The following is a 27,397-nucleotide window of genomic DNA, read 5'->3' on the forward strand; positions in this document are numbered from 1 at the left end:
ACCCCAAGTGCTCCTGTTAACCGATTATATGCAAAATCATTTTAGAAAAATCCACCTTCAGTTTTACAATGCGCTAAATCGCAGTTGGTTGAGATTTTGCAGTGTAAACCTTCTTTTAAATCTACTTGAAACCCACTTTCCTTTTCCCCGCCCTAAAGTATGTTTTGTAAAAGGAACCGTTTTATACTTGTTCCTGAAGCAGCATCTCCGTGCGCTGTAATCTGTATCAAGCTCCTTTACGGACTAGTTGCAGGAGCGGATCTCGTTCTGGCCTCCTTGGACTCGCCCCCCCCTGCCTCTGTAACCTCCTCCAGCCCCACAACCCTCCCTGTCTCTGTAACCTCCTCCAGCCCCACAACACTCCGAGATCTCTGTAAACCCCTCCAGCCCTCCGAGATCACTGTAACCTCCTCCAGCCCTACAACCCTCCGAGATCTCTGTAAATCTTTCCAGCCCCACAACCCTCCGAGATCTCTCCAACCTCCTCCAGCCCTACAACCCTCCGAGATCTCTGTAACCTCCTCCAGCCCCACAACCCTCCCTGTCTCTGTAACCTCCTCCAGCCCTACAACCCTCCGAGATACATATTAATGATCTAGACAAGGGAACTAGATGTAATATCTCCAAATTTGCAGACGACACAAAGCTGGGTGGGCGTGTGTGCTGTGAGGAGGATGCCGAGAAACTCCAGGATGATTTGGACAGGTTGGATGATTGGGCAAAAGCATAGCAGATGCAATATAACGTAGATAAATGTGAGGTTATCCACTTTGGTGGCAAAAACAGGAAGGCAGATTATTAAGGGGAAGTGCAACGAGGCCTGGGTGTCCTTGTGCACCAGTCGCTGAAGGTAAGCATGCAGGTGCAGCAGGCGGTTAAGAAGGCAAATGGTATGTTGGCCTTCGTAGCGAGAGGGTTTGAGTACAGCAACAAGGATGTCTTGCTGCAGTTGTACAGGGCCTTGGTGTGATCACACCTTGAGTATTGTGTGCAGTTTTGGTCACCTTATCTGAGGAAGGATGTTCTTGCCATGGAAGGAGTTCAGTGAAGATTCACCAGGCTGATACCTGGGATGGCAGGAATGACGTATGAGGAGAGATTGGGACGATTGGGCTTGTACTCGCTGGAGTTTAGAAGAATGAGAGGGGATCTCATTGAAACTTATAAAATTCTGATAGGACTGGACAGACTAGATGCAGGAAGGATGTTCCCGATGGTCGGGGAGTCCAGAACCAGGGGTCACAGTCTAAGGATAAGGGGTAGGCCATTTAGGACAGAAATGAGGAGGAATTTCTTCACCTAGAGAGTGGTGAGCCTGTGGAACTCTGTACCACAGAAGGCGGTGGAGGCCAGTTCATTAAATATATTCAAGAAGGAGTTGGATATATTTCTTAAGGCTAAAGGGATCAAGGGGTATGGGGAGAAAGCAGGGACCGGGTACTGAAATTGGATGATCAGCCATGATTGCATTGAATGGCGGAGTAGGCTCGAGGGGCCGAATGGCCTACTCCTGCTCCTATCTTCTATGTTTCTATGAGATCTCTGTAACCTCCTACAACCCTCCGAGATCTCTGTAACCTCCTCCAGCCCAACAACCCTCCGCGATCTCTGTAACCTCCTCCAGCCCTACAACCCTCCGAGATCTCTGTAACCTCCTCCAGCCCTACAACCCTCCGAGATCTCTCTAACCGCCTCCAGCTCTACAACCCTCCGAGATCTCTAATCTCCTCCAGTTCTGGCGTCTTGTACATCCCTGTTTTCTTTGCCCCACCATTGGCAGCCATCCCTCCTGCTGTCTAGGCCCTAAGCTCTCGAATTCCCTTTCTAAACCTCTCCGCGCCTCAACCTCTCCTCCGTTCAAGATGCCCCTTAAAACCTATCTCTTTGACCAAGCTTTTGGTCACCTGTCCTAATATCTCTGTCAAATTTTGTTTGATAATCACTCCTGTGAAGCGTCTTGGTATTTTTTACTATGTAAAAGGTGCTATATAAATGCAAGTTGTTTTGATGTACTGTATCCTTCCCAACCATGTCTTTCTGGTATTTGAAGGTGCATTTAGTAATCAGACTCTTGCTGGAGTTTGTGTTTAGTTTTAACTCTGCCGTTTTCCTCTCCTGCAGTTTTTTTTCTAGGGCTTTGCTAAGTTGATGAAGTTTGAACTTTGATGTTCTGCCTACACAGGACCTTCCTGGTCTGTCTGGTTGAGTAGGATTTGTATTTACTCACCATGCAATGAGCAGAGCTTTGTTTGGTTATTTCTTATGTAGCAGAAGGCTTTACAAAAAGTTTTTGTAATGAAGTCCCATGGGAAAAGACTACAGTCTTTTAACCCTTAGTACATGGTTTATCAATCCTGGTCCAGCAAGTAGTTGGCAAAAGAACCGGGGCGGGGGGAAAGAGAGATGAGGAAATGTTTTTAACACAGCGAGTTGTTATGGCCTGGAAAGCACGACCTGAAAGGGCGGTGGAAGCAGATTCCATAGTAACTTTCAAAAGGGATTTGGATAAATACTTGAAGGGGAAACATTTTCAGGGCTATGGGAGAAGGGCAGGGGAGTGGGACTAATTGGATAGCTCTTTCAGTGAGCTGGTACAGGCACGATGGGCTAAAAGGCCTCCTTCTGTGTTGTATCATTCTATGATTCTTTGAAGTGATGCTAATATTTCTTTGATTTTTCCTTTTTGCATCCTCTGTCAGCTCAGGAGGTAACACTCTCGCCTTGGTGTCAGATGGCTATGGGTTCAAGCTCCACTCCCAAGACTTGAGCGTGTAATTTAAGCTGACATTCAGTACATTATCTTTCGGATGAGATGTTAAACTGGCCACATCTGCCTGCTCAGGTGGACGTAAAAGATGCCACAGCAGTGTTCGGAGAAGGTCATGGGAATTGTCCCGGTGTCCTGGTCAACATTTATCCCTCAATCAGACATAACTAAAAGCACATTATCTGGTCATTTATGTCATTGCCATTTTGTGAGACCATGCTGTGTGCAAAATGGCTGCTGCATTTGTCTGCATAATAGCAGTGACCACACTTTGAACGTAATTAATTGGCTGTAAAGTGCTTTGGGCCACCCTGTTTTTGCTTGCATCCTCACTGTCTAAATCAAGAGTGGTTGTTGTGTCGGTACCTTTCTACCTAGACACAATTTAGGACTCAGAACTCGGACATTCAAACATGAAGTGCTTTATTGGAAGGAAAGGAAGTTCTGGCAAGTTCCGAACAAAGAGAGCTAAACTTAACCGAGAGAATACCCAACCATTTATCTCCTGTGACAGCGCCACCACAGGTGGGAGGAGAACACACAATAGAACACACAATACATAACAGTAGTCAGCACACTGCCTCCTATTTTAATTCATTTTTCCCCATGACCTTAAAATGGTGACTCCTCGCTCCCTTAATCATCCATTTATCCTGTGGCTGAAAAGGCAAAAAATAGCAAAGAGAAGAGAAACCCGATGATGTTTTGGGCAGACACACATCTGGAATGAGCTTCTCTCCTACTCCTACCTTTAGTGCTGTCCAATACTATGGTGGGTCTTGGCCATTTTCCTAGGTTTATCAATTAACATCTTTTTGTATTTGCAAAAAGGAGAAACGGTCAGTCCAGGGCAGTCACCTGTTTTGTGGGACTTCCTCGCAGACAGTGAAGCCTCACCACTGATAGATACTTTGCGCACTGACCTGGAACTTTGAGTATTAGTGGTCGTGTTACTGGTGGAAACGAGACTGCCTTAGTTTGGCTGTTAACGAGTGTAGTACAGCGCTCGTTGCAGTCTAGTTTACGTAAGACCTGAATCTGGAGAAAGATGGTCATCTTTGACCCATAACTATGGGGAGAAAGCAGGGGAGTGGGACTAATTGGACAGCTCTTTCAAAGAGCCGGCACAGACATGGTGGGCCGAACGGCCTCCTTCTGTGCCGTATGATTCTATCAACTACATTTTCGCTAACTAGCTTTTCCAGTTATCAGTCTTGTTTTTTGGGTTCAGGCGCTTCTTTCGGTGATTTTATTTTTAAGTCATGGTTTCACCAAAGTCACTGTTTTTTGTTTAAAGTAAAAAATAAAACTAGTGTAAAAGTAGCAGCCACGATTCACCCAAAACAGGAAAGATGAGCGTGGTGAATCTCTCGCTCTCAGGGGTTTCCTGGCACGTTTGTGCAGCTGAGATTTCAAAGTCGTGTCAAATGGTAAGAATATTTTGTTAGCTTCCCATTAGTTTATTCTCTGTAGTTTTGGGTCTTTGCTGGGTTTTTTTTTTATTCGTTCATGGGATGTGGGCATCGCTGGCAAGGCCGGCATTTATTGCCCATCCCTAGTTACCCTTGAGAAGGTGGTGGTGAGCCGCCTTCCTGAACCGCTGCAGTCCGTGTGGTGTAGGTACTCCCACAGTGCTGTGAGGGAGGGAGTTCCAGGATTTTGACCCAGCGACGATGAAGGATCGGCAATATACTTCCAAGTCAGGATGTCGTGTGACTTGGAGGGTAACTTGGAGGTGGTGGTGTTCCCATGCACCTGCTGCCCTTGTCCTTCTAGGTGGAAGAGGTCGCGGGTTTGGGAGGTGCTGCCGAAGAAGCCTTGGTGAGTTGCTGCAGTACATCTTGTAGATGGTACACACTGCAGCCACGGTACGCTGGTGGTGGAGGGAGTGAATGTTTAAGGTGGGGGATGGGGTGCCAATCAAGCGGGCTGCTTTGTCTTGGATGGTGTCGAGCTTCTTGAGTGTTGTTGGAGCTGCACTCATCCAGGCAAGTGGAGAGTATTCCATCACACTCCTGACTTGTGCCTTGTAGATGGTGGAAAGGCTTTGGGGAGTCAGGAGGTGAGACACTCGCCGCAGAATACCTAGCCTCTGACCTCTTGTTGCCACAGTATTTATGTGGCTGGTCCAGTTAAGTTTCTGATTTTTTTCATTGGTTTAACCTGAAAACCAGTAACCCAGTGTGTAATTAGAGTGTGTTAGCAGGCAGTATCAGGTTAAGATGAGAGAAATCATCTCTGCCTGAAACGCACTGCAGCTTGTGTTAATAAAATCGATGGAATTCACAGGAGGCTAGTGTTGTTTGGGGGTTTCCCCTGCAGGTTACAGGAGAATAGGATCCATAAATATAAGATAGTCACTAATAAATCCAATAGGGAATTCAGGAGAAATTTCTTTGCCCAGAGAGTGGTTATGATGTAGAACTCGCTACCACAGGGAGTAGTTGAAGCGAATAGCGCAGATGCATTTAAGAGGAAGCTAGATAAGCACATGAGGGAGAAAAGAATAGATGATTATGATGATCGGGTTAGATGAAGAAGGGTGGGAGGAGGCTCGTGTGGAGCGTAAACATCGGCATGGAGCAGTTGGGCCAAAAGGTCAGTTTCTGTGCTGTACATTCTATGTAATATCAAGTCAAGTTAACAATTTAGTTTGACGAGAGTAAAAGGCAGTCGAACCTGCCCCTGTTAATGTTGCAGACTGGATTCTGTAGCAGTGGAACAGCATTTACAGCCTTGCTTTTGTGCTGCCCCTTGCAACCCCACCTAACCGGGGAAATTCCATACAGGTCAGTGAACTCAAAACATCATCTTGAACCCTCCATGGCAGTCTGAACTGCTCGGTGACCAAGGAAGACGTTTCCATCTCTGACAGCAAGTTTGATTCTCTGATCTTGCAGCTGAGGGAGGAAGCACCTCTTGGTGATGCACATAGACTGCAGCGGCAGCATTCCTACCTCGTATAGTTCAGCGTGCTGTTGCTGACATCAGTACTCCTGCTGATACGGTGAACATATGATTAGTGTCGCTGTATTTCCACAATAACGATGAATGCTGTAAACTATTTTGAGTTGAATGTGGCTGGGGCTTGCAGGATTGCGGCAATTATGCCAGACACATTTTCAGATTTGTAGAGCAGCAGCTCTCGACTAGCATTCAGCGATAAATGCACAACCTTTATTGCAACACTCGATGTCATGGGCTGCTTGCTTAATGGAAGAATGTGCCCTTCGTGTAGCTTTGTTATGATGGCTTTACAAAGCGGCTGCAGAATGCACGCTGGAAGAAGCTGAGATGCAGTAAATGGTTAGTTACAATATGTGCATTTAGCAGCTGAAAACAACATGGTTTTACAGGACATAAACTTTACTCAATGAGCTGCTTTGGAGTTTGGTCACTGATTTTTGAGCATTTCAAAATATGCAGCCTGTTGGTACAGGTAGACTATCCTTTATCCGCACTTCTGAAAACCGAAAGTTTTTTTTGTGGAGTGTAAGTCGTGCGCACGACATAACCCGAGTGGCGCCAAACATGACCCGACGCGGCCGATGCTTTTCTGACCTGATTTGCGGGCCAGCTTAGCGTAGGAGTCAGCCGATATCCGGCTTTCCCACAACTGGCGGCAGCAGTCGAGCCCCAGACCCCCGCTAAGTCAAGGAATTCAGATACGGAGCAGGGGGAGCTGTAAACAGACTGAGCGGCAGCACAGAGAAGCAGGAAGGGGAATGAGACACGGAACAGTCGCAAGAGGTAGCCTGAACTTTAAAATTTATATTCAATACAAATACTAATTACCAAATTAATTTAATGTTCAGAGTTTCCCAGTCTGAAATAATACCTTCTGAAATCCGAAAATATCCGAAAACCAAAACACAGCTGGTCCCAAGGTTTTCGGATAAGGGATAGTCAACCTGTACATACAGGGCTGCAGACAGAACATACCAAAGGGCTCTTCTCATTTTAATATATAGGAGTGCTGGTCAAACTGAACAACTCTTAATCAAGTGAGCTTTTGACAGCATTCCCCCCCCCCCCCCCCCAATCTCCTTGTTGGGTGTTCCTCTGCCATTCATTGACCTTGACCGAGATGGCAGTCACCCTGCCTGCAGGGTGCCCTGAACATCGCCCCATGGCTTTTGTTGATTAATTTGTTAATATTCCCTCTTTCTCCCTGCGGGGAGTGCCTCACCTTGCCTGTACTTGGCACTTTCCCGCAGCGCAGGGGCTGGGATCGGCAACCTGCGGTGTGAAAAAGCACTGGCGCAGACTTGCCGTGTACTGTTGCTATGGATGTACATGGCACTATTTCAAAGAAGAGCAGGGGAGTTCTCCCCGGTGTCCTGGCCAATATTGATCCCACAATCAACATCACTTTAAAAAAAAAAAAAAAAATACTCCCAATATTATCTGGTCGTCATCACATTGCTGTTTGTGGGAGCTTGCTGTGCGCAAATTGGCTGCCGTGTTTCCTACATTACAACAGTGACTACACTTCAGAAGTACTTCATTGGCTGTAAAGTGCTTTGGGACATCCTGAGGCCATGAAAGGCACAGGCTGCTTAAATTAATCAGCATAAACCAGGCCGAGCCATTTCCTTTCGGGAGCTGTAGATTATTTCTGTATCCCGCACCTCCTGCATTCATGGAATTGGGTGCCGTTTAAAATTATTACAATTTTGGCAGGCTGCAGATTTATAATGAAACTAAGTGCCGAGAGAGTTTTATGGGTCCTTGGAATATGGGCGAGGCTGTCGAGGTGACATTTATTGCCTAGTTTTCCCCTGAGGTGAGTTGAGTCAACCGCAGAGCGTGGGACTGACCAGACTGGGTCTGAGGGGCATTTGTTAACAGTTGGGTTTTTAACCACAGTCCGGTAGCTTTATCAAGGTTATTTCTCTGGTGCCAGCCCAGATTTACTGCATTCCTGTTCACAAGTTGCCATGATGGGATTTGAGCTCTGTACCATCATGGCAACGTGGTCACATAGTGTAGGCACAGTATCGCTCCTGTACGTTTGACCGGGAGATCTGACGCTTCTGCTGGAATTTTGGTGAAAAGTACATTAGTCGACACGTCTTCCCAGTGTGCAAAATACTTTTGCTTTTTATCCATTCTCTGGTTCCCTTGCCCATCTCTCGTTCCCTCCACATATTGAGAGTTGGTCAGTCCCATACCAGGGGAGCTGCACTTTACTGTACTACTTATTTAAAGTGCTGTGTAACTCCTGTACAGTGTGGATGAAGAGGTATCAGTATGGGCAATATCTGCCGCCATTACTGTCTGACCAGCTCTCGACCTATGGTGGCAGGCAAGACAGAGATGGGTAGTAGCATGCAAATAGAAAAACAGAATCTTTTTTAAATGGTGAGAAACTTTCAAATGTTGGTGTTCAGAGAGATTTGGGTGTCCTTGTGCAACAAACACAGAAAGCTAGCATGCAGGTACAGCAAGCAATAAGGACGGCAAATGGCATGTTGGCCTTTATTGCAAAGGGGTTGGAGTATAAGAGCAAGGAAGTCTCGCTACAATTGTACAGGGCCTTGGTGAGACCACACCTGGAGCACTGTGCACAGTTTTGGTCTCCTTATCTAAGGAAGGATAGACTTCCCTTGGAGGCAGTGTAACGAAGGTTCACTAGATTGATTCCTGGGGTGAGGGCTGTCCTATGATGAGAGATGGTGTAGAATGGGCCGATACTCTCTGGAGTTTAGAAGAATGAGAGGTGATCTCAGTGAAACATACAAGATTCTGAAGGGGATTGACAGGGTAGATGCTGAGAGGCTGTTTCCCCTGGCTGGAGTGTCTAGAACTAGGGGGCACAGTCTCAGGATAAGGGGAAGGCCGAGACCGAGATGAGGAGGAATTTCTTCACTGAGGGTTGTGAATCTTTGGAATTCTCTGCCCCAGAGGGCTGTGAATGCTGAGTCTTTGAGAATACTCAAGGCTGAGATAGATAGATTTTTGGACTCTAGGGGAAATCGAGGGATATGGAGATCGGGCGGGAAAGTGGAGTTGAGGTCGATGATTAGCCATGATCTCATTGAATGGCGGAGCAGGCTCGAGGGGCCGCATGGCCTACTCCTGCTCCTATTTCTTATGTTCTCTTATGTTCTTATGCTGTACCTCATTACTAGTAAAGGATACCTGGGAGTGCACAGTGTTGACTGTATTGTATCAGGTCTGATCTGCTTTGAGGGTAGTGACCACTGTAATTTGAGTTTGAACCCCATTCGCAACTGACATTTGGATTTGGGATAATTTAGTGAGCCTCGGGTGGTCTCTTGAAAGGGAATGCAGTAATTGTGTCGGGGAAGGCGAGGGTGTAAAGTTACTTTCTGTACTACTCAACATTGTATAGAAACTTGGTTAGGCCACACTGGGAATACTGTGTACAATTCTGGTCTCCATATTGTAAAAAGGATATAGGGGCACTGGCGAGGGTGCAAAAAAGATTTAAAAGGATGATACCGGATTTATCGGGAAAGATTGAACAGGCTGGGACTCTTTTCTCTAGAAAAGAGAAGGCTGAGGGGTGACCCGATGGAGGCCTTTAAAAGTATGAAAGGTTCGATAGGGTAGATGTTGAGAAGATGTTTCTACTTGTGGGGGAGTCCAAAACTAGGGGCCATAAATAAATATAAGATAGTCACTAATAAATCCAATAGGGAATTCAGGAGAAACTTCTTTACCCTAATGGTGAGAATGTAGTACTCGCTACCACATGGAATAGTTGAGATGCATTTAAGGGGAAGCTAGATAAGTACATGGGGGAGAGAATAGAAGGATATGCTGATAGGGTTAGATGAAGAGTGGGGGGAGGAGGCTGGTGTGGAGCATAAACACTGACGTGGTCCAGTTGGGCCGAATGGCCTGTTTCTGTGCTGTACATTCTGTGTAACCTGCTGGCGTGCTCCATTAAGGGTAACTGGACGACAGTCTTGATTATCCCACACTGGCCAAGGGGAATTTTAAGATTGTGAGGGGCTAGTGAGTTGTGAGGGTGCATAAGAATTCTTAGGAAAGGAAAAGACCTTTACCGTGAAGCTCTTGCAACAAAACCCATGTTGATCAAGGTCAGGCTGTTCATGGGTGACAGGGTGGTCCTTTGGATGGCTGACTTGGAACAAAGCAGGCATCCTGCACAAGTCAGCACAACAAGCTCATTGCAAGGGTGAAATACTCAGGTAGAGACTAGAGAAACAGGGGTTGTTCTTCTTAGAGCAGAGAAAGTTAAGGGAAGGTTTGATTTCGGTGTTCAAAATAATGAAAGGTTTTAGTGGAGTAAATAAGAAGAATCTGTTACCACTGGAAGAAGGGTCGGTAACCAGAGGACACAGATTTACGGTAATTGGCAAAAGAAGCAGAGGTAATGGGAGGAAAAATATTTTTACGCAGTGAGTTGCTATGAGCCGGACTGCACCACCTGAAAGGGCGGTGGAAGCAGATTCAATGGTAACTTTCAAAAGGGAATTGGATAAATACTTGAAGGGGAATATTTTGCAGGGCTCTGGGGAAAGAGCAGAGGAGTGGGATTAATTGGAGAGCTCTTTCAAAGAGCCGGCACAGACATGATGGCCAAATAGCCTCCTTCTGTACTGTATCGTTCTATGATTCCTTTTTCTTCAATCAACCCCACCTACCCCGTGACTGTCAGTCCCTTCAGGAACACATATAATGGTCCATTGAACCCACAGACCGTGTGCTTCTCTGCTAACTTATTCCACAGTCTATCTTTTGGGCGAAAAAGTTCTACCTGACTTGATTTTCTCCTAATTTGTCTGATTTTTAGTGCGAGTTTCCTGGTATTTCAACCCTTCACCATAATGAACAACAGGCCTGGATCAGTTTTGTCTGCACTCCTTCCTATTGGAAAACTCCTCTTTTAAACAAGAAAACAAACTCTACTCCTTTAACCTCTCCTCAAAAATCTTAAAAATCTTTCCTCCGTTTTATTCCCTTCATAGTTACACACCCTGGACACCTGTTGAGAGTACAAGTGGGTCTTTGTGTATTTATGTCTGAAGTACTGCTCAAGTGTGTCTTCTCTTTTTTTTATTCATTGATGGGATGTGGGCGTCGCTGGCTGGCTAGGCCTACATTTAGTGCCCATCCCTAATTGCCCTTGAGAAGATGGTGGTGAGCCACCTTCTTGAACCGCTGCAGTCCATATGGTGTAGGTACACCCACAATGCTGTTAGGAAGGGAGTTCCAGGATTTTGGCCCAGCGACAGTGAAGGAACAGCGATACAGGTCCAAGTCAGGATGGTGTGTGGCTTGGAGGGGAACCTGTAGGTCAAGGGAAGGGAAAGGAGGTGGATTTAATGGAGGACTGAAACACCCAGGATAAGCAATCCCGTGTGCTGTCCAGAACACACTAATACAAATGATGCCATCTATTTTTCTTCAGCTAAATTTAATGTTTTTTTTATTACATTCTCTTTCAGTTTCTCAGAGCAGCCTCAGCTTGAAGAAGCAGAGGAGTCGGAGCTTTTTCAACTCGTTCTTCTGTTGCTTTCGTGACTACAATGTGGAGTCGACGACCAACAACAGCAATGCTCAGCTCCCGGCGGTGGAGGAGAATGGGTCGATCGCTAAGGTGCGTATTGCTTCACTGCCCTTATTGAGAAAGTACTTGGTGAGGGCATTTCCACATGGAAACTGCCTCTTGGGAGAAAATTAATTCTTTCCCTTTGCTCCCGAGTGACTCCCACTGTAAGTGGAATATTAATCTACTCCATTAGCAAATCAGTTGTCGATCAAAATGGTTTCATATCAGACACTCAACAAAAAATAAGAAATGGGTACAATTGATGTTCCTCATTGCCAGCTACTTGCTTCTTAATTTTAAAATGTGCCAGTATTTCCATTCTTAAACTAAAAGTTTGCAGACCTTTGGTAATAGGTTTTGTGAGATGTTTTGGCAGCAGATTGAAGTACCTTTCAGAATGTCTCTCTTCTGTCGCTGTTTCATGATTAATTGACCACTTAAAGCACTTGGCTTTCTTGCAAAGGCTTCCAATAATGAAGACTTTGCATACTTCGAGACGGAGCTACAGATGGGGCCCTAAAATATTTTGGCAAAGGTGCAAACTGCTCTTACCGTGTAAATCCTGGAGCACATTCAGACATTTTAAGTTCCTGTTAAAGCAACTTTCCAGCCAAGCTTTTTGTTGCTGTTGTTGTTGCACAAACTTTTCTGAGGTGCCATTTTAAGTTGAAAGTTCACACTGCAGAGAACAACAGTGCTCCACAATGGTACTTGTTTATAAATCTTTTTTTTTGTGCCTCACTTCAAAAAATGTTGTCACTTGTATTTCTTTTTTTTAGAAAGAAGCTATTCTCACCTCAAAGCTATAGTCCTAAACAACATACCTTTTGTGGGCAAATGTAGATTATGGGTTTCCTGGACTGAAATTGTGGTCTGTGCTTTAACTAAAGGTCTAAATAAAATGGAGAGAGAGAGATTCTGTCTCATTTTTCTGTTTCATTTTATGCCTCGAGTGGAATGCTCCATTAAGTGAAGCCTTGCCACCAGACATAGCTGCAGTCAGACATTCAAAATTGGCTCAAATAATTCAACGAAAAGTTCAGATTCCATCAGCTCAGATAAATGGGAAGGAACTGGGAGAAGTTTTAAGCTGAGACAGCCTCAGAGAAACTCTTGTCTCCTTAGGGCTGATTGATTTTGTTTGGCTTCGTCCCATGTACTGAAACAGACACAAACACTGATTACATAATAAAGTGTTACAGTAATCAGGGAGAGCTTTATTACATTTTTTAAACATTAGATTATTTTGCGTCGTGTGGTTCAAGCTCCATTTCGGGACTTGAGCACATAATCTAGGCTGACACTCGAGTACCTTATTGAGGGAGTGCTGCATTGCCAGGAGTGCCACCATTATGATAAGACATTAAACGGAGGTCCCGTCTCCCTTTTAGGTAAAAGATCACATTGGATTGATTCGAGAAGAGTAAAGAATTGTTCCTGGTTCATGTTTATCCTTTAATCAGCGCCAGCATAAACGGACTAACTGGTTATTTGCTGTTTATAGAACCGCGGCTGTGTGTAGATTAGCTGCTCCAACTGTCTGCATAACAACAGTGACTGCTCCTCAAAAGTAATTCATCGGTTCTGAAGCATTTTGGGACATCCTGAGAAAGTGAGAACTGTAGGAGTTTTCGGCACAGAATGAGGCCATTTGGTCCATCATGACTGTGCCAGCTCTTTGCTAGAGCAATCCAAAACTTTTAAACTGGTGACCCTTGTCATTGACTTCCTTAGTCAGGTAGCTGTAATAGTTTTATAGGAAATAGTAAAGAATTACCACATGGGTGAGTTCTTGAGTGCCAAGGCTGTAGAGAGGGCTTTAAACTAAATAGTCGGCGGGGCGGGGGGGGGGATCCAGGTGAGCAGGAATTTAAAAAGGAAATGAGAAATGAGAAAGCAATAGAGCAGGATAGAGATGGGGGAAATAATAACCAGAGTGTGACAGGAAGGGACAGAATGTTTAAAAATAAGAGTGCAACAGAAAGTGGGGCCAAAACAAGGAGAAATGGTAAAAAGACAAAGTTAAATGCACGCAGCATTCGTAACAAGATAGATGAGTTGACAGCACAAATAGATACAAATGGGTATGATCTGATCGCCATTACAGAGACGTGGTTGCAAGGTGACCAGGGCTGGGAACTGAATATTCCAGGGTATTTGACAATTCGGAAGAATAGACAGAAAGGAAAGGGAGGTGGGGTAGCTTTGTTGGTAAAGGATGGGATCAGTGCAGTGGTGAGAAGTGATATTGGCTCAGAAGATCAAGATGTAGAATAAGGGGAAAAAGTCTTTGGTGGACATAGTCTACAGGCCCCCGAACAGTAGCAATACTGTTGGACAGAGTATAAATCAACAAATAATGGAGGCCTGTAAAAAAGGTACGGTAATAATCATGGGTGATTTTAATCTCCATATTGATTGGACAAATCAAATTGGCCATGGTAGCCTTGAGGAGGAGTTCATAGAGTGTATCCGGGATGGTTTCTTAGAACAGCAGGCTATCTTGGATCTGGTATTGTGTAATGAGCCAGAATTAATAAATGATCTCATAGTAAAGGATCCTTTAGGAAAGAGTGATCATAGCATGGTTGAATTTCAAATTCAGTTGGAGGGTGAGAAAGTTGTATTCCAAACCAGTGTCCTGATCTTAAACAAAGGCCATTACAGTGGCATGAGGGCAGAACTGGCTAAAGTGGACTGAAAAAATAAATTAAAGGGTAAGACAGTTGAAATGCAGTGGCGGACATTTAAGGAGCTATTTCATAACTCTCAACAAAAATATATTCCAGTGAGAGAGAGAGATTTTAAGAGAAGGGCGCACCATCCATGGCTAACTAAGGAAGTAAAGGATGGTATCAAATTGAAAACGAAGGCATACAATGTTGCCAAGATTGGTGAGAGGCCAGAGGATTGGGAAATTTTTAAAAACCAGCAAAGGATGACTAAAAAAAAAAGAGATGAATTATGAGAGTAAACTGGCAAGAAATATTAAAACAGATAGCAAGAGCTTCTACAAGTATATAAAAAGGAAGAGAGTAGCTAAAGGAAACATTGGTCCCTTAGAGGATGAGAATGGGGAAATGGCAGAGATTCTGAACAAATATTTTGTATCTGTCTTCACGGTAGAAGACACTAACAACATCCCAATAATGGATAATCAAGGGGCCACAGGGAGGAGGGAACTAAAGACAATCACTATCACTAAGGAAAAAGTACTTGGTAAAATAATGGTACTAGAAGACGACAAGTCCCCTGGACCAGATGGCCTGCATCCCAGGGTCTTAAAAGAAGAGGCTGCAGAGATAGTGGATGCATTGGTTGTAATCTACCAAAATTCCCTGGACTCAGGAGAGGTCCCAGCGGATTTGAAAACCGCAAATGTAACCCCTATTTAAGAAAGGAGGGAGACAGAAAGCAGGAAACTATAGACTAGACTAGACCGAGACTCCAAGATGGTATGTTGCCTCCCTGGTGCAAGGGTCAAGGATGTCTCGGATCGGGTGCAGAGCATTCTGAAGGGGGAGGGGGATCAGCCAGTTGTCGTGGTACATGTAGGTACCAACGATGTAGGTAAAAAGAGGGAGGAGGTCCTACAAGCTGAATTTAGGGAGTTAGGAGCTAAATTGAAAAGTAGGACCTCAAAGGTAGTAATCTCTGGATTGCTACCAGTGCCACGAGCTAATAAGTTTAGAGAGAGTAAGATAGATAAGCTAAATACGTGGCTTGAGCAGTGGTGCAAGGGAGAGGGATTTAAATTCTTGAGGCATTGGAACCAGTTCTTGGGGAGGAGTGACCTGTACCAAGGGGACGGTCTACACCTGAACTGTGAGGGAGCCGATGTCCTCGGGGTAATATTTTCTAGGGCGGTTCAGGAGGATTTAAACTAATTTGGCAGGGGGATGGGAACCTAGGTAGTGGAAAAGAGGGAAGTCATATGAAGTTAGAAATAGATGGTAGAAAGGTGAGAAGCAATAAGCAAAGGAGAGAAACACAAAGGGCCAAACTAATTCATAATGAGAGTGTGAAAAAAGCAAGCCTGAAGGCTTTGTATCTTAATGCTAGAAGCATTAGGAACAAGGTGGATGAATTCGTTGTGGAAATAGAGGTAAACAAGTATGATTTGATTGGGATTACAGAAACGTGGCTGCAGGGTGGGCAAGGCTGGGAACTTAACATCCAGGGATATACAATATTTAGGAAGGATCGGCAAAAAGGTAGGGGAGGTGGGGTAGCATTGCTGGTAAAGGAGGGGATTAATGCAATGGAAAGGAAGGATATTAACTCGGATGAAACGGAATCTGTATGGGTAGAAATGAGAAATAGCAAGGGGAGGAAAATGTTAGTGGGTGTGATATATAGGCCTCCAAATAGTAATATGGAGGTGAGGGAAGGCATAAAAAGGGAAATTAGAGAAGCGTGCAATAAGAGCACAGCTGTCATCATGGGTGACTTTAATTTACATATTGATTGGACTACCCAAATTAGTAAAAATTCTGAGGAGGAGGAATTCCTGGAATGTTTTCGGGACGGTTATCTGGACCAATATGTCGAGGAGCCGACTCGAGATCAGGCCATTTTAGACTGGGTATTGTGCAATGAGAAGGGACTTATCAGCAATCTTCTTGTACGAGGCCCCTTGGGTCAGAGCGATCATAATATGATCGAGCTCTCAGTCGAGATGGAGAGTGAGGAAATTGAATCAGAGACTAAGGTCCAGAACTTAAATAAAGGGAATTACGAGGGTATGAGACGGGAATTGGGTAAGATTGATTGGGTGGTGTTTCTGGGGGGATTGACAGTGGATAGACAATGGCAAGCATTCAAAGATAGAATGGAAGAATTCCAGAACATGTTTATACCGGTTTGGCATAAAAATAAACCTAAAAAGGTGACTCAACCGTGGATAACGAGGGAAATTAGGGACAGCATAAAATCAAAAAAAAGGGCATATCAACTGGCAAAAAAAAGCACCAGACCGGAAGATTGGGGGCAGTACAGGATACAGCAAAAGAGGACAAAGGGATTAATCAGGAAGGGGAAAATAGAATACGAAAGTAAACTTGCAGCAAACATAAAGACAGACTGCAAAAGCTTTTATCGGTATATCAGGAGGAAAAGACTGGTAAAATCCCAAGTCGGTCCCTTGCAGTCCGATTCGGGAGAATATATAATGGAGAATAAGGAAATGGCAGACCAATTAAACTCATACTTTGGTTCTGTATTCACAAAGGAGGACACAAATAACCTCCCAGGAATATCGACAAACATAGGGACTAATGAGAGGGAGGAGCTGACAGAAATTAGTATCTCTAGGGATATGGTGTTGGGTAAGTTGAGGGGACTGAAGGCCGACAAATCCCCGGGGCCTGATAAACTACATCCTAGGGTACTTAAGGAGGTGGCCCTGGAGATAGCAGATGCTCTAAGGATCATCTTCCGGAACTCCATTGACTCGGGAACAGTACCCGTGGATTGGAGGGTAGCTAATGTTACCCCAATATTTAAAAAGGGGGGTAGAGAGAAAGCAGGGAATTATAGACCAGTAAGCCTTACATCGGTTGTGGGCAAAATGCTAGAGTCCATTATTAAGGATAAAATAGCGGAGCACTTGACAAATGGGGAAAGGATCGGACAGAGTCAACATGGATTTACAAAGGGTAAATCGTGTTTGACTAATCTGCTGGAATTTTTTGAGGAAGTAACTGGTAAAATAGATGGGGGAGAGCCAGTGGATGTGGTGTACCTTGACTTCCAGAAAGCCTTCGATAAGGTTCCAAACAAAAGATTATCATGCAAAATTAAGGCTCATGGGATTGGGGGCAAAGTATTAACGTGGATAGAGAACTGGCTGGCGGATAGAAAACAGAGAGTTGGAATAAACGGCTCGTTTTCGGAGTGGCAGGCAGTGACCAGCGGGGTGCCGCAAGGATCTGTCCTGGGACCCCAGCTGTTCACAATATATATAAATGATCTGGATCAGGGAATTGGATGCAATATTTCCAAATTCGCTGACGACACTAAACTAGGAGGAGGGGTGGGCTCTGATGAGGATGTCAGGAGGCTACAGTGCGATTTGGACAGGTTGGGGGAATGGGCGGATACATGGCAGATGCACTATAATGTGGATAAATGCGAGGTTATCCACTTTGGGGGTAAAAACAGGAGGGTGGATTATTATCTAAATGGCAATAGATTGGGAGATGGGGAAGTGCAGAGGGACCTGGGTGTTCTTGTGCACCAGTCACTGAAGGAGAGCATGCAGGTGCAACAGGCGATTAAGAAGGCAAATGGTATGTTGGCCTTCATATCAAGGGGGTTCGAGTATAGGAATAGGGATACCTTACTACAGCTGTACAAGGTGCTGGTGAGACCGCATCTGGAGTATTGTGTACAGTTTTGGTCGCCCCATCTGCGGAAGGATGTTCTTGCCATGGAAAGAGTGCAGCGGCGATTCACCAGGCTGATACCTGGAATGGCGGGAATGACCTACGAGGAGAGATTGAATAGTTTGGGCTTGTACTCACTGGAGTTTAGAAGATTGAGAGGGGATCTCATCGAAACATATAAAATTATGGCAGGCCTGGACAGGCTGAATTCAGAGAGAATGTTTCCAATGGCAGGGGAGCACAGAACCAGGGGCCACAGTCTAAAAATAGCGGGCAAATCATTTAAAACAGAGATGAGGAAGAATTTCTTCACTCAAAGAGTGGTGAGCCTGTGGAATTCCCTGCCACAGAGGGCTGTGAAGGCTAATTCAATAAATATTTTCAAGAGAGAATTGGATATATTTCTGAAGGCTAAGGGGATTAAGGGTTACGGAGAAAAGGCGGGGACGGGGTACTGAACTGGTAAGATCAGCTATGATCTCAGACGAAGATCAGCCATGATCTCATTGAATGGCGGAGCAGGCTCGAAGGGCCGAATGGCCTACTCCTGTTCCTATCTCTATGTTTCTATGTTCTATGTTAGCCTAACATCTGTCGTTGGGAAAATGCTGGAGTCCTTCATTTAAGGAAGCAGTAGCAGGGCATTTGGAAAATCATAATGCAGTCAAGCAGAGTCAGCATGGTTTTATGAAAGGGAAATCATGTTTAACACATTTGCTGGAGTTCTTTGAGGATGTAACAAGCAGGGTGGACAAAGGTGAACCAATGGATGTGGTGTATTTGGATTTCCAAAAAGCATTCGATAAGGTTCCACATAAAAGGTTACTGCATAAGATAAGAGCTCACGGAGTTGGGGGTAATATATTAGCATGGATAGAGAACTGGCTAACTAACAGAAAGCAGAGAGTCGGGATAAATGGGTCATTTTCCAGTTGGCAAATGGTAACTAGTGGGGTGCCACAGGGATCGGTGCTGGGACCTCAACTATTTACAATCTACATTAATGACTTGGATGAAGGGACCGAGTGTAATGTAGCCAAGTTTGCGGATGATACAAAGATGGGTGGGAAAACAAGTTGTGCAGAGGACTCAAAGAATCTGCAAAGGGATATAGACGGGCTAAGTGAGTGGGCAAACATTTGGCAGATGGAGTATAATGTGGGAAAGTGCGAGGTTATCCACTTTGGCAGAAAAAAAATAATTATTTAAATGGCGAGGGAGATTACAAAATGCTACAATTCAGAGGGACCTGGGGGACCTTGTGCATGAAACACAAAAAGTTAGCATGCAGGTACAGCAAGTAATCAAAAAGACAAATGGAATGTTGGCCTTTATTTCAAGGGGGTTGGAGTATAAAAGCAGGGGAGTCCTGCTACAACTGTACAGGGTATTGGTGAGACCACACCTTGAGTACTGCGTACAGTTTTGGTCTCCTTATTTAAGGAAGGATATACTTGCATTGGAGGCAGTTCAGAGACAATTCACCATGTTAATTCCAGAGATGAGGGGGTTGACTTATGAAGAAAGATTGAGCAGGCTGGGCCTATACTCATTGGAATTTAGAAGAATGAGAGGGGATCTTATTGAAACATATAAGATATTGAGGGGGCTCGACAAGGTAGATGCAGAGAGGATGTTTCCCCTCATGGGAAAATCTAGAACTCGGGGGCACAGTTTTAGAATAAAGGGTCGCCCTTTTAGAACTGAGATGAGGAGGAATTTCTTCTCTGAGGGTTGTAAATCTGTGGAATTCTCTGCCCCAGAGAGCCGTGGAGGCTGGGTCATTAAATACATTTAAGGTGGAGATAGACAGATTTTTGCAAGATAAGGGAGTGAAGGGTTATGGGAAACGGGCAGGGAAGTGGCTTTGAGCCCAAGATCAGTCATGATCTTATTGAATGGCGGAGCCGGCTCGAGGGGCCAAGTGGCCTATTCCTGCTCCTATTTCTTATGTAATGCCATTAATGTAGATGAGCATAGTCCCATTATCCATTATTTGGTACAAAATTGTAGGACCACCAATTTAGTTAACTGGTCAATGATCCCTGCAGCCCAACAACACTTGGACAAGTGAGCTGACGAGCAGTGCTTGAGAGAGTAAAAAGAGTTCTTTTGTGCATCTCCAAATGGTGAGTAAGGTTGGAGCCCAGATCAAAGTGACTGAAATGTCCATGGCAAAGATTTAGCAATAAAAGCAATTACCCATGACATACAGACATGGTTTGTAGGCCCACTATTTTGGCCTCTTAATTGGCAATAGATGATCCTTTTTGTCATCCAACATTGAGTTTTATGTAAGGGAGCCACAGGCAGGCAAATGGGTGGTTAGTAATGGAACACAAGCTAGTGGTCAGTGGGAGGGGAGGTTTGACTGGGATAAAGATCTAGTTTTGAAGATGTGCACTGTACTTATAAATGTGCAACATCCTACAACAGATTGATCCTTGCTGACCTGATTTGTGTAGTTTAACCAAAGTCATAACAGGAAAGGAAATGGCTTCCTAATGCTAACTATTCTAGACCTTTGACAAGTGCTGCATATAGGCTCCTTAGCTTATTCGTTCCGCTAATTAACCACTGATTTAGAATATTTAGTGATCTACTGTGAGTGGGGCAAATGCAGATTATGGGAAATTAAAAAAAGAATTGAAACTCCACAGGGGGCAGTGTATGTTCTTTCATTAGCACCATATTGAACAAACTGATTCCAGGTACAAATGCGCCTCGTTTCCTGCAATTACATTTAGTCTAAGTAAAGAAATGTCCAGGCAAACCAATAGTTCTGTGCACTATAAACAAAGAAGCTGTTGATGCATTTGGTTTCGGGATACTATTTTTATCCTGTTTACCCACTGTCTTGTGGCCTTGTTCACACAGACCAAGCCCACTGCACCCATACACTGAAGGACACAGTGACTGATCTCACTCCTTTCCCCAGGCTGTGCTTCAATATCCTTAATACTTAAACAGGCATGAGAAAGGTTTGTTCATAAGGCGTTCCTCGACAAAAGAGAAATTGTGCGCCTTGTATTTTTTATGTTTCCATTTCAGCACATTTAAGTTATTAGAGTTGGTCTGTTAGCATTCCCTATATCCATTTAAATGCATTCCCTATATCCATTTAAATGCATTCCCTATATCCATTTAAATGCATTATAATTAAAAGCATAAATTTCAATTTTCCTCGCTCTTGTTTATTTAAGTTTACTGATGCCTTGTACCAAATTTTAACTTGTATGAACACCATTAACAATGTGATTCTAACATTGGCAGAAATGAAAAAGATGTATTGCTCCTATTTTATCTCTGCCCGGGGCACTCTTTAGAGAGAACAGTGGAATAAATCTTTCAGACACAGTCTAATGATAGTGTTCCTGAACCAAGCACTCCACGACCGCATCTGAAACTCCGATCCTTGCTGTTCACTCTCCTCGTGAGGAAGATAGAAGGATGTCAAGTGGCAACAGATGTCACAGTGGATAATTTAAGGGGGGGCGAAAATAACATTGACATTTCCTACAATTAATTTTGATTAAGGATTTCATGAGTAAACCATCTCAATGCGGGGGAGGATTTTCTGAAGGGGTAGACTCAGGAATATATCTCAAAGCTCACCACAGGAATGGAACACTGCTGTGCAATTGACCTTTTACTGATGGACTCTTCCCTGCACTTTATAATTACGAAGCAAGAAGTGATTTGAGAGAGAGTTTGTGGCACAGGGAGTTGGATCTCTACCCTACCCTTCCCACAAAGTCGTGGATATGGGTTCACTCTTGAGGCTCCCTTCACGGTGAGCTCCGGATCTCGGCTGTTAGAGCTGTGAAGAGGAGCCTTGCTGGGGAAAGAGGGTAATCTTGGCTGGCGCTGGTCAATCGCTAGTGCCCGGTTATGGTACAGCGAAGCCGAGCCCCGGGAGACAGCCACTTGCTCGTTCACCCAGCTGTACTCTGGTACAAGGAGATCTAAGGGAGGGGGAAAAAAACGAGAATAAAAGTGTGAAGCCAACTCTGAAATGTGAAACTTTTTTGTTTTCTGCCTTTATTTTTTTTGGAAGTGCTCTGAGAGTTGAAACATTTTGATCTGACAAGTTTAACAATCCTCATAGCTGTGCAAGGTAGACCGCTCAACCCTGAAAGTGCCTGCCTTGTAGTTTTGGCAGGTGGTACATATGGAGGTGCAGAAACTCTTCAAGTGTAGAGAGTTGTCAACAGTGGTGGGAGCGTCTAGACTTTGATGAAAGCTGCTAACATTTGGAGGTTATCCTATGCCTGGTGTTCACTTCACACACATTTTAAGCTAATTCTGTGATTGTCGACCTAGTTCGATTGATATGCTCTGATTCTTTTGTCCTAGGTTTTAAATATATACTCCAGAGCGCCTCCAGTGACCTGATCTTTGAGTGTTCGTCTGAAAAAACAATCTGCCGTGTAGTTTAAGTTCTTTCAATTAAAAACTATTTGTTTCTTTACTCTTTTCCCAATTTTCTTTCCTACTCTTCAGCTCTGAAAAACCAGACGTTACTCTGGGATATGGTTCGACAAGTTCTGCCAACTCTCCAACTGGCTGTTCTTGTGTCAGCTTGAATTGTGAATGTTGGCAGGCAATTTGGCTGTGAGCAGCATCGCAGCTCAGCTCTATCTGGTCCTTGGCAGAAATCAACAGACATGCATTTTCCAACCCGGTATCACCGGGTAGCGATCAGGAGTGGAAACGTTAACAGAAATTCTACCCCCACCTATTCCTTAGCCCAGAGGCACGGAGGCCAGTTGATATGCTGCTCCAGCCCCCAGTCCAAAAAAACCAGCCCTCACCTTTTGCCTTTCCTGGTTACTAGTATAGCTCAGTACCACACATTGTGGTGCGTTTAACAATAGAGCCCATCGGTAAATTAATTTAAAAACAAAAGTCCTGCCACAAGGTGTCTTCCCATCCTTTGAGAAGACTTAGGTAGGAGTTGTCTACAGACCTCCTGATGGGATTGATGTAGTGGGCCGATGTATAAACATGGAGATCAGGGAAGCGAGTAGCAAAATAATAGTTATAAGTGATTCTAATTTTCACATAGAAAGCCTGAATAGCTCAAGTAGTAAAGGCATTACATTTCTACAATGTTTTCAGGGCAGTTTTCAAGAACGATATGTTTTAGAACCGACAGGGGAAGAGACCATAGTGGATTTAGTGATGAGTATCGAACCAGAATTAGTTAACTGTCTGACGGTAAGGAGCATCTTGCAAATAGCGACCATAATACGATTAAATTTGATATTAGGTTTGAGAGGGAGCTGGGAGAGTCACAAACCAAAGTATTAAATTTAAGTAAGGCAAACTTCAAAGTGATGAGGAATGAATTGACCGCGGTAAGCTGGGCTGAACTGTTGATGGGTAAATCTACAAACGGCGGAAAGTATTCAAAGAAGTATTTGGTGCGATACATAACCAGTGCGTACCACTAAAAGGGCAAAGGCTGCCCCTGTGTAGTTAAGACACCTTGAGGCAAGAGGCAGTATCAATCTAAAAGAAAAGGCTTACACAAATGTAAGAAAAAGTAAAAATCCAGAGGACTGGGAGAGCTATAAAAAGCAACAAAGGCAGATATAAAGGAAGTAATAAGAGGTGCAAAAAGAGATCATGATTTTTTAAACAACTTGCTAGGGATATCAAAGCTAACTAGAAGAGCTTTTATAAATATATTGAGAGAGAGTAGTAATGGGGAATGTGGGCTCATTAAAGACAGATGACGGTTAGTATAATGCACAATAAGGAAAAAAATTAAATAAGTACTTTATATCATTTTCACAGTGGAGGAAGAGGACAAAACACCTGCGGTACAAGGGAGCCTAAAAATAAGTCATGGGGAGGAACTTCGTGGAGTTAATACAAGTTTCAAAAAAATAGCAATGAAGTCGATGGAAACTAAAATCGGGAGTGGTGTTTAATGGGTAGCTGAGCCAATATCACCCGTTTTACATTATCATCTAAAGTTAAAATGGCCCCCATAGATTAATGTTGGGTAAGGGCATTAAGGGCTGTGGAGCAGAGGTGGGTAAATGGAGTCGAGCTACAGAACAGCCATGATCTGATAGAATGGCGCAGCAGGCTTGAGGGGCTGGATGGTCTCCTCCTGCTCCTAACTTCCCTTTTCCACAGCTAGATGCTGAAGCACGGTGCCCTTATTTTGACTTGGCTTCCACAGCGCTGCCATGTTTGGTGTAGCCACAGCATGCTTGAGTCCCAAATCTTGGGCTTCAGACTTGCTTTCTCTTTTTTTAAAATATTTACACGTGGGGCTGTACGTCGGACATCTACTGGGCGATGAGGCCATTGCATTCCTTTACTTTCAAAATGTCGGACTGTGGTTCTTTGGGCAGTCCCACTGACGCTGCAAACTGATTGATGAAGCATCATGTGGCAGGTTACTGATCTCGGTTACGTCACTAGCCTAAGGCTTCAGACAAAGGCTTGGACCCTGCCTGCCCCACCCCCGAGAAGGGGAGGAAGGAAAATAAAGTGTGCAAGGCATGGTCTATTGTTGTCCACCTTCTATCGACCAGATTACCAGTAGCATTGATGGAGGTCTGGGAACTGGTTGTATGCCTGTTTCCTCAATGAGGGAATCAGAAAAGCGAAAGCTCGCAGGATAACCTACTGATTCCGATCGGCAAAAACGTGACATTCAGGCAGAATTATTTCACAAGCTAGTGTGACGATAGTGTTTAAAAGCAACAACAGTCGAGCAGACCAATCCTTTTAGCAGTGAGCCAACGATAGACCAATTCATCTTTTATGTGCTCACTGTATTGTGCCCACCCCCAGAACTGCATGTAGGAAGTTTTGCCGTGTGTGTGCTCTTAAAACGAGCAAACCCGGTGTGCGTGCGTGAAGCAGTATTATGACAGAGCCTTATTACGATGGAGGGCCTTGCTGTGGACCAGAGACGTTTGTCAGCTAATCGCCTTGCTGCTAACTCTTCCTTCTGAGGCCTCCGTTTTGAGTCCTGTGACCTAAATTGTTTTGTCAGGTCTGAGAAATCACAAGTGTCTCCAGTGTGCAAAATGACATATGCAGCCCATTGAGATTTACTCCTGAAATCATCGCACAGACTTCATATCTCACTGGTTGGCAACATGTAGCTCCCATCTCAACAGCTCTGGGTTTTAAACTGGGTCTGCTTCCTCCCAAAACCTTCCTACCCCCGCACCAGACCGCATTCTCTCTCTTTTACAGTTGGGTCTCCAGTAGTTTGCATCATACGACACTCCGTACTTGCATTAATGTCCTCTCTCCAAGAGGATGCACTGAGCAGGAGACTGGCATTTCCCCATCAGCATTGCAGGCTTCACGGGAAGTTATGTTACAGATGTACAGAGGTCTGGTTAAACCCCAACTGGAGTACTGCGTTCAGTTCTGGGCACTGCCCCCCAGGAAGGGATATACCGGCCTTGGAGGGTGTGCATCACAAATTCACTAGAATGATACTGGGGCTAAAAGTGTTAAATTATGAGGACAGGTTGCATAGACTAGGCTTGTATTTCCTTGACTATAGAAGATTAAAGGGTGATTATAATTGAGGTGTTTAAGATGATTATTTGATCGGGTAGGTAGAGAGAAACTATTCCCTCTGGTGAGGGCAGTCCAGAACAAGGGGGCATAACCTTAAAATTAGAGCTAGGCCGTTAGGAGGGAAATTGGGAAGCACTTCTTCACACAAAGGGTAGTGGAAATCTGGAACACTCTCTTCCAAAAAGCTATTGAGGCTGGGGGTCAATTGAAAATTTCCATAACTTGAGATTGATTGATTTTTGCTGGCCAAGGGTATTAAAGATTATGAAACCAAGGCAGGTAGATGGAGTTAAGGTACAGGTCAGCCATGATCTCATTCAATGGCCGAACAGGCCGAGGGGCTGAATGGCCTACTCCTGTTTCCATGCTCCTAATTGGGTAGAATCACGGAATACGATCTCCAAAACATCAGTGGTGAATCATTTGACCAGAAGTTTATAATTTGGCGCAATGGGCCAGCTCCATCATTTTGTCAGCCATGGCATCTGTGTCTCTTCAACCCCTATTCCTTGGCCTTTCTCCATATCCCTTAATATCCTTACTTCTAAAGTATGTACCTATCAAACACCTAAATTGACTTTGCTCGTCTGTCTTCCTGGGGCAATGTGTTCCACATTCTTACAATCCTTTGTGTGAAGTTTTCCTAGATTCACTTTTTTTTAAAATTCTGAAGGGACGATTATAACCCTACAGTTAAAATGGTCCCGGAGACTTAACCGCCGACATCCCACTCCCTTCCCACTCTCTTCTATTTTAACCTGCTTTTTTGAGCAAGCGGAAAGGAAGTCTGACGAGGTCCTTTTAAATATGCAGATCGGGGTCTGATGACCTCATCGGGCCCTGACTGCCATTTTAACTGGTAGCCTGAGCGAATGAGGCCCAGGAGTTGAAATCGCCATGGTGCCGAGGTCAGGAGTATTTGCCCCTCCCGCTGTTTGCTCGGTTCCTGCTCCGGGTTAAAATCGGGCCTTAAGATTCTGTCTCCTTGCTCTAGATTTCCCTGCTAGGGAGAAGAGTTGTTCCCTAGTACTTAACCGGTCAATTCCCTTCATTTATATTAAATGTCTCAATCAGATCAATTCTTAAACACCTCATTTCCAGGGAATAAACCGAGTATGCCCCGTCTCACGGTGGCATAGTGGTTAGCACTGTTGCCTCACAGCGCCAGGGACCCGGGTTCGAATCCGGCCTCGGGTGACTGTCTGTGTGGAGTTTGCACATTCTCCCCGTGTTTGCGTGGGTTTCCGCCGGGTGCTCCGGTTTCCTCCCACAGTCCAAAGATGTGCGGGTTAGGTTGATTGGCTATGATAAATTGACCCTTAGTGTTAGGGGGATGAAATACGTGGGGTTACGGGGATCGGGTGGGGTAGGGGTTACGGGGATCGGGTGGGATATGTGTCGGTGCAGGCTCGATGGGCCGAAATGGCCTCTATCTGCACTGTGGGGTTTCTGTGATTTCTGTGATAACATAAGAAATATAAGAGCAGGAGTAGGCCATACAACCCCTCGAGCCTGTTCCGCCATTCAATAAAATTATGGCTGATCATCGACCTCAACTCCACTTTCCTGCCCAATCTCCATATCCCTTGATTCCCCTAGAGTCTAAAAAGCTATCTATCTCAGCTTTGAATATACTCAATGACTCAGCATTCACAGCCCTCTAGGGCAGAGAATTCCAAGAACCACAACCCTCTGAGTGAAGAAATTCCTCCTCATCTCAGTCTTAAATGGCCTACCCCTTACCCTGAGACTGTGCCCCCCAGTTGTAGACACTCCAGCCAGGGGAAACAACCTCTCAGCATCTACCCTGTCAATCCCCTTCAGAATCTTCTATGTTTCAATGAGATCACCTCTTATTCTTCTAAACCCCAGAGAGTATAGACCCATTTTAATTTAATTTAATTTTTTGATAAAGTAACGGGGAGGATCGATGAAGGGAATGCAATGGATGTTGCCTACATGGATTTTAGGAAGGCGTTTGATAAAGTACCACATAGAAGGCTGTTTAACAAAATTGAGGCTCATGGAATAGGTGGGTCAGTGGCAGCTTGGATAAGGAATTGGCTTCAGGACAGAAAACAGCGAGTTGTGGTAAATGGCTGTTTTTCAGACTGGAGGATGGTAGACAGTGGT

The 27,397-nt window shown here is 44.5% G+C and overlaps 1 protein-coding gene across 2 annotated transcripts in view; it reads left to right on the forward strand.

Annotated features, from left to right (window-relative positions):
* ctdspla (CTD (carboxy-terminal domain, RNA polymerase II, polypeptide A) small phosphatase-like a) overlaps positions 1 to 27,397 on the forward strand; it is a 184,543-nt gene that overhangs the window by 111,517 nt on the left and 45,629 nt on the right. For both annotated transcript variants that reach the window (XM_085987386.1, XM_085987387.1), the window contains exon 2: positions 11,212 to 11,363. In XM_085987386.1, the coding sequence (XP_085843512.1) occupies positions 11,212 to 11,363 (152 nt within the window). The remainder of the gene's footprint in view (positions 1 to 11,211; positions 11,364 to 27,397) is intronic.

The sequence above is a fragment of the Somniosus microcephalus genome, chromosome 5 (assembly GCF_052327205.1).
Source record: "Somniosus microcephalus isolate GS21.2 chromosome 5, FLI_Smic_1.0, whole genome shotgun sequence".
In the NCBI taxonomy this organism is placed as follows: domain Eukaryota; kingdom Metazoa; phylum Chordata; class Chondrichthyes; order Squaliformes; family Somniosidae; genus Somniosus; species Somniosus microcephalus.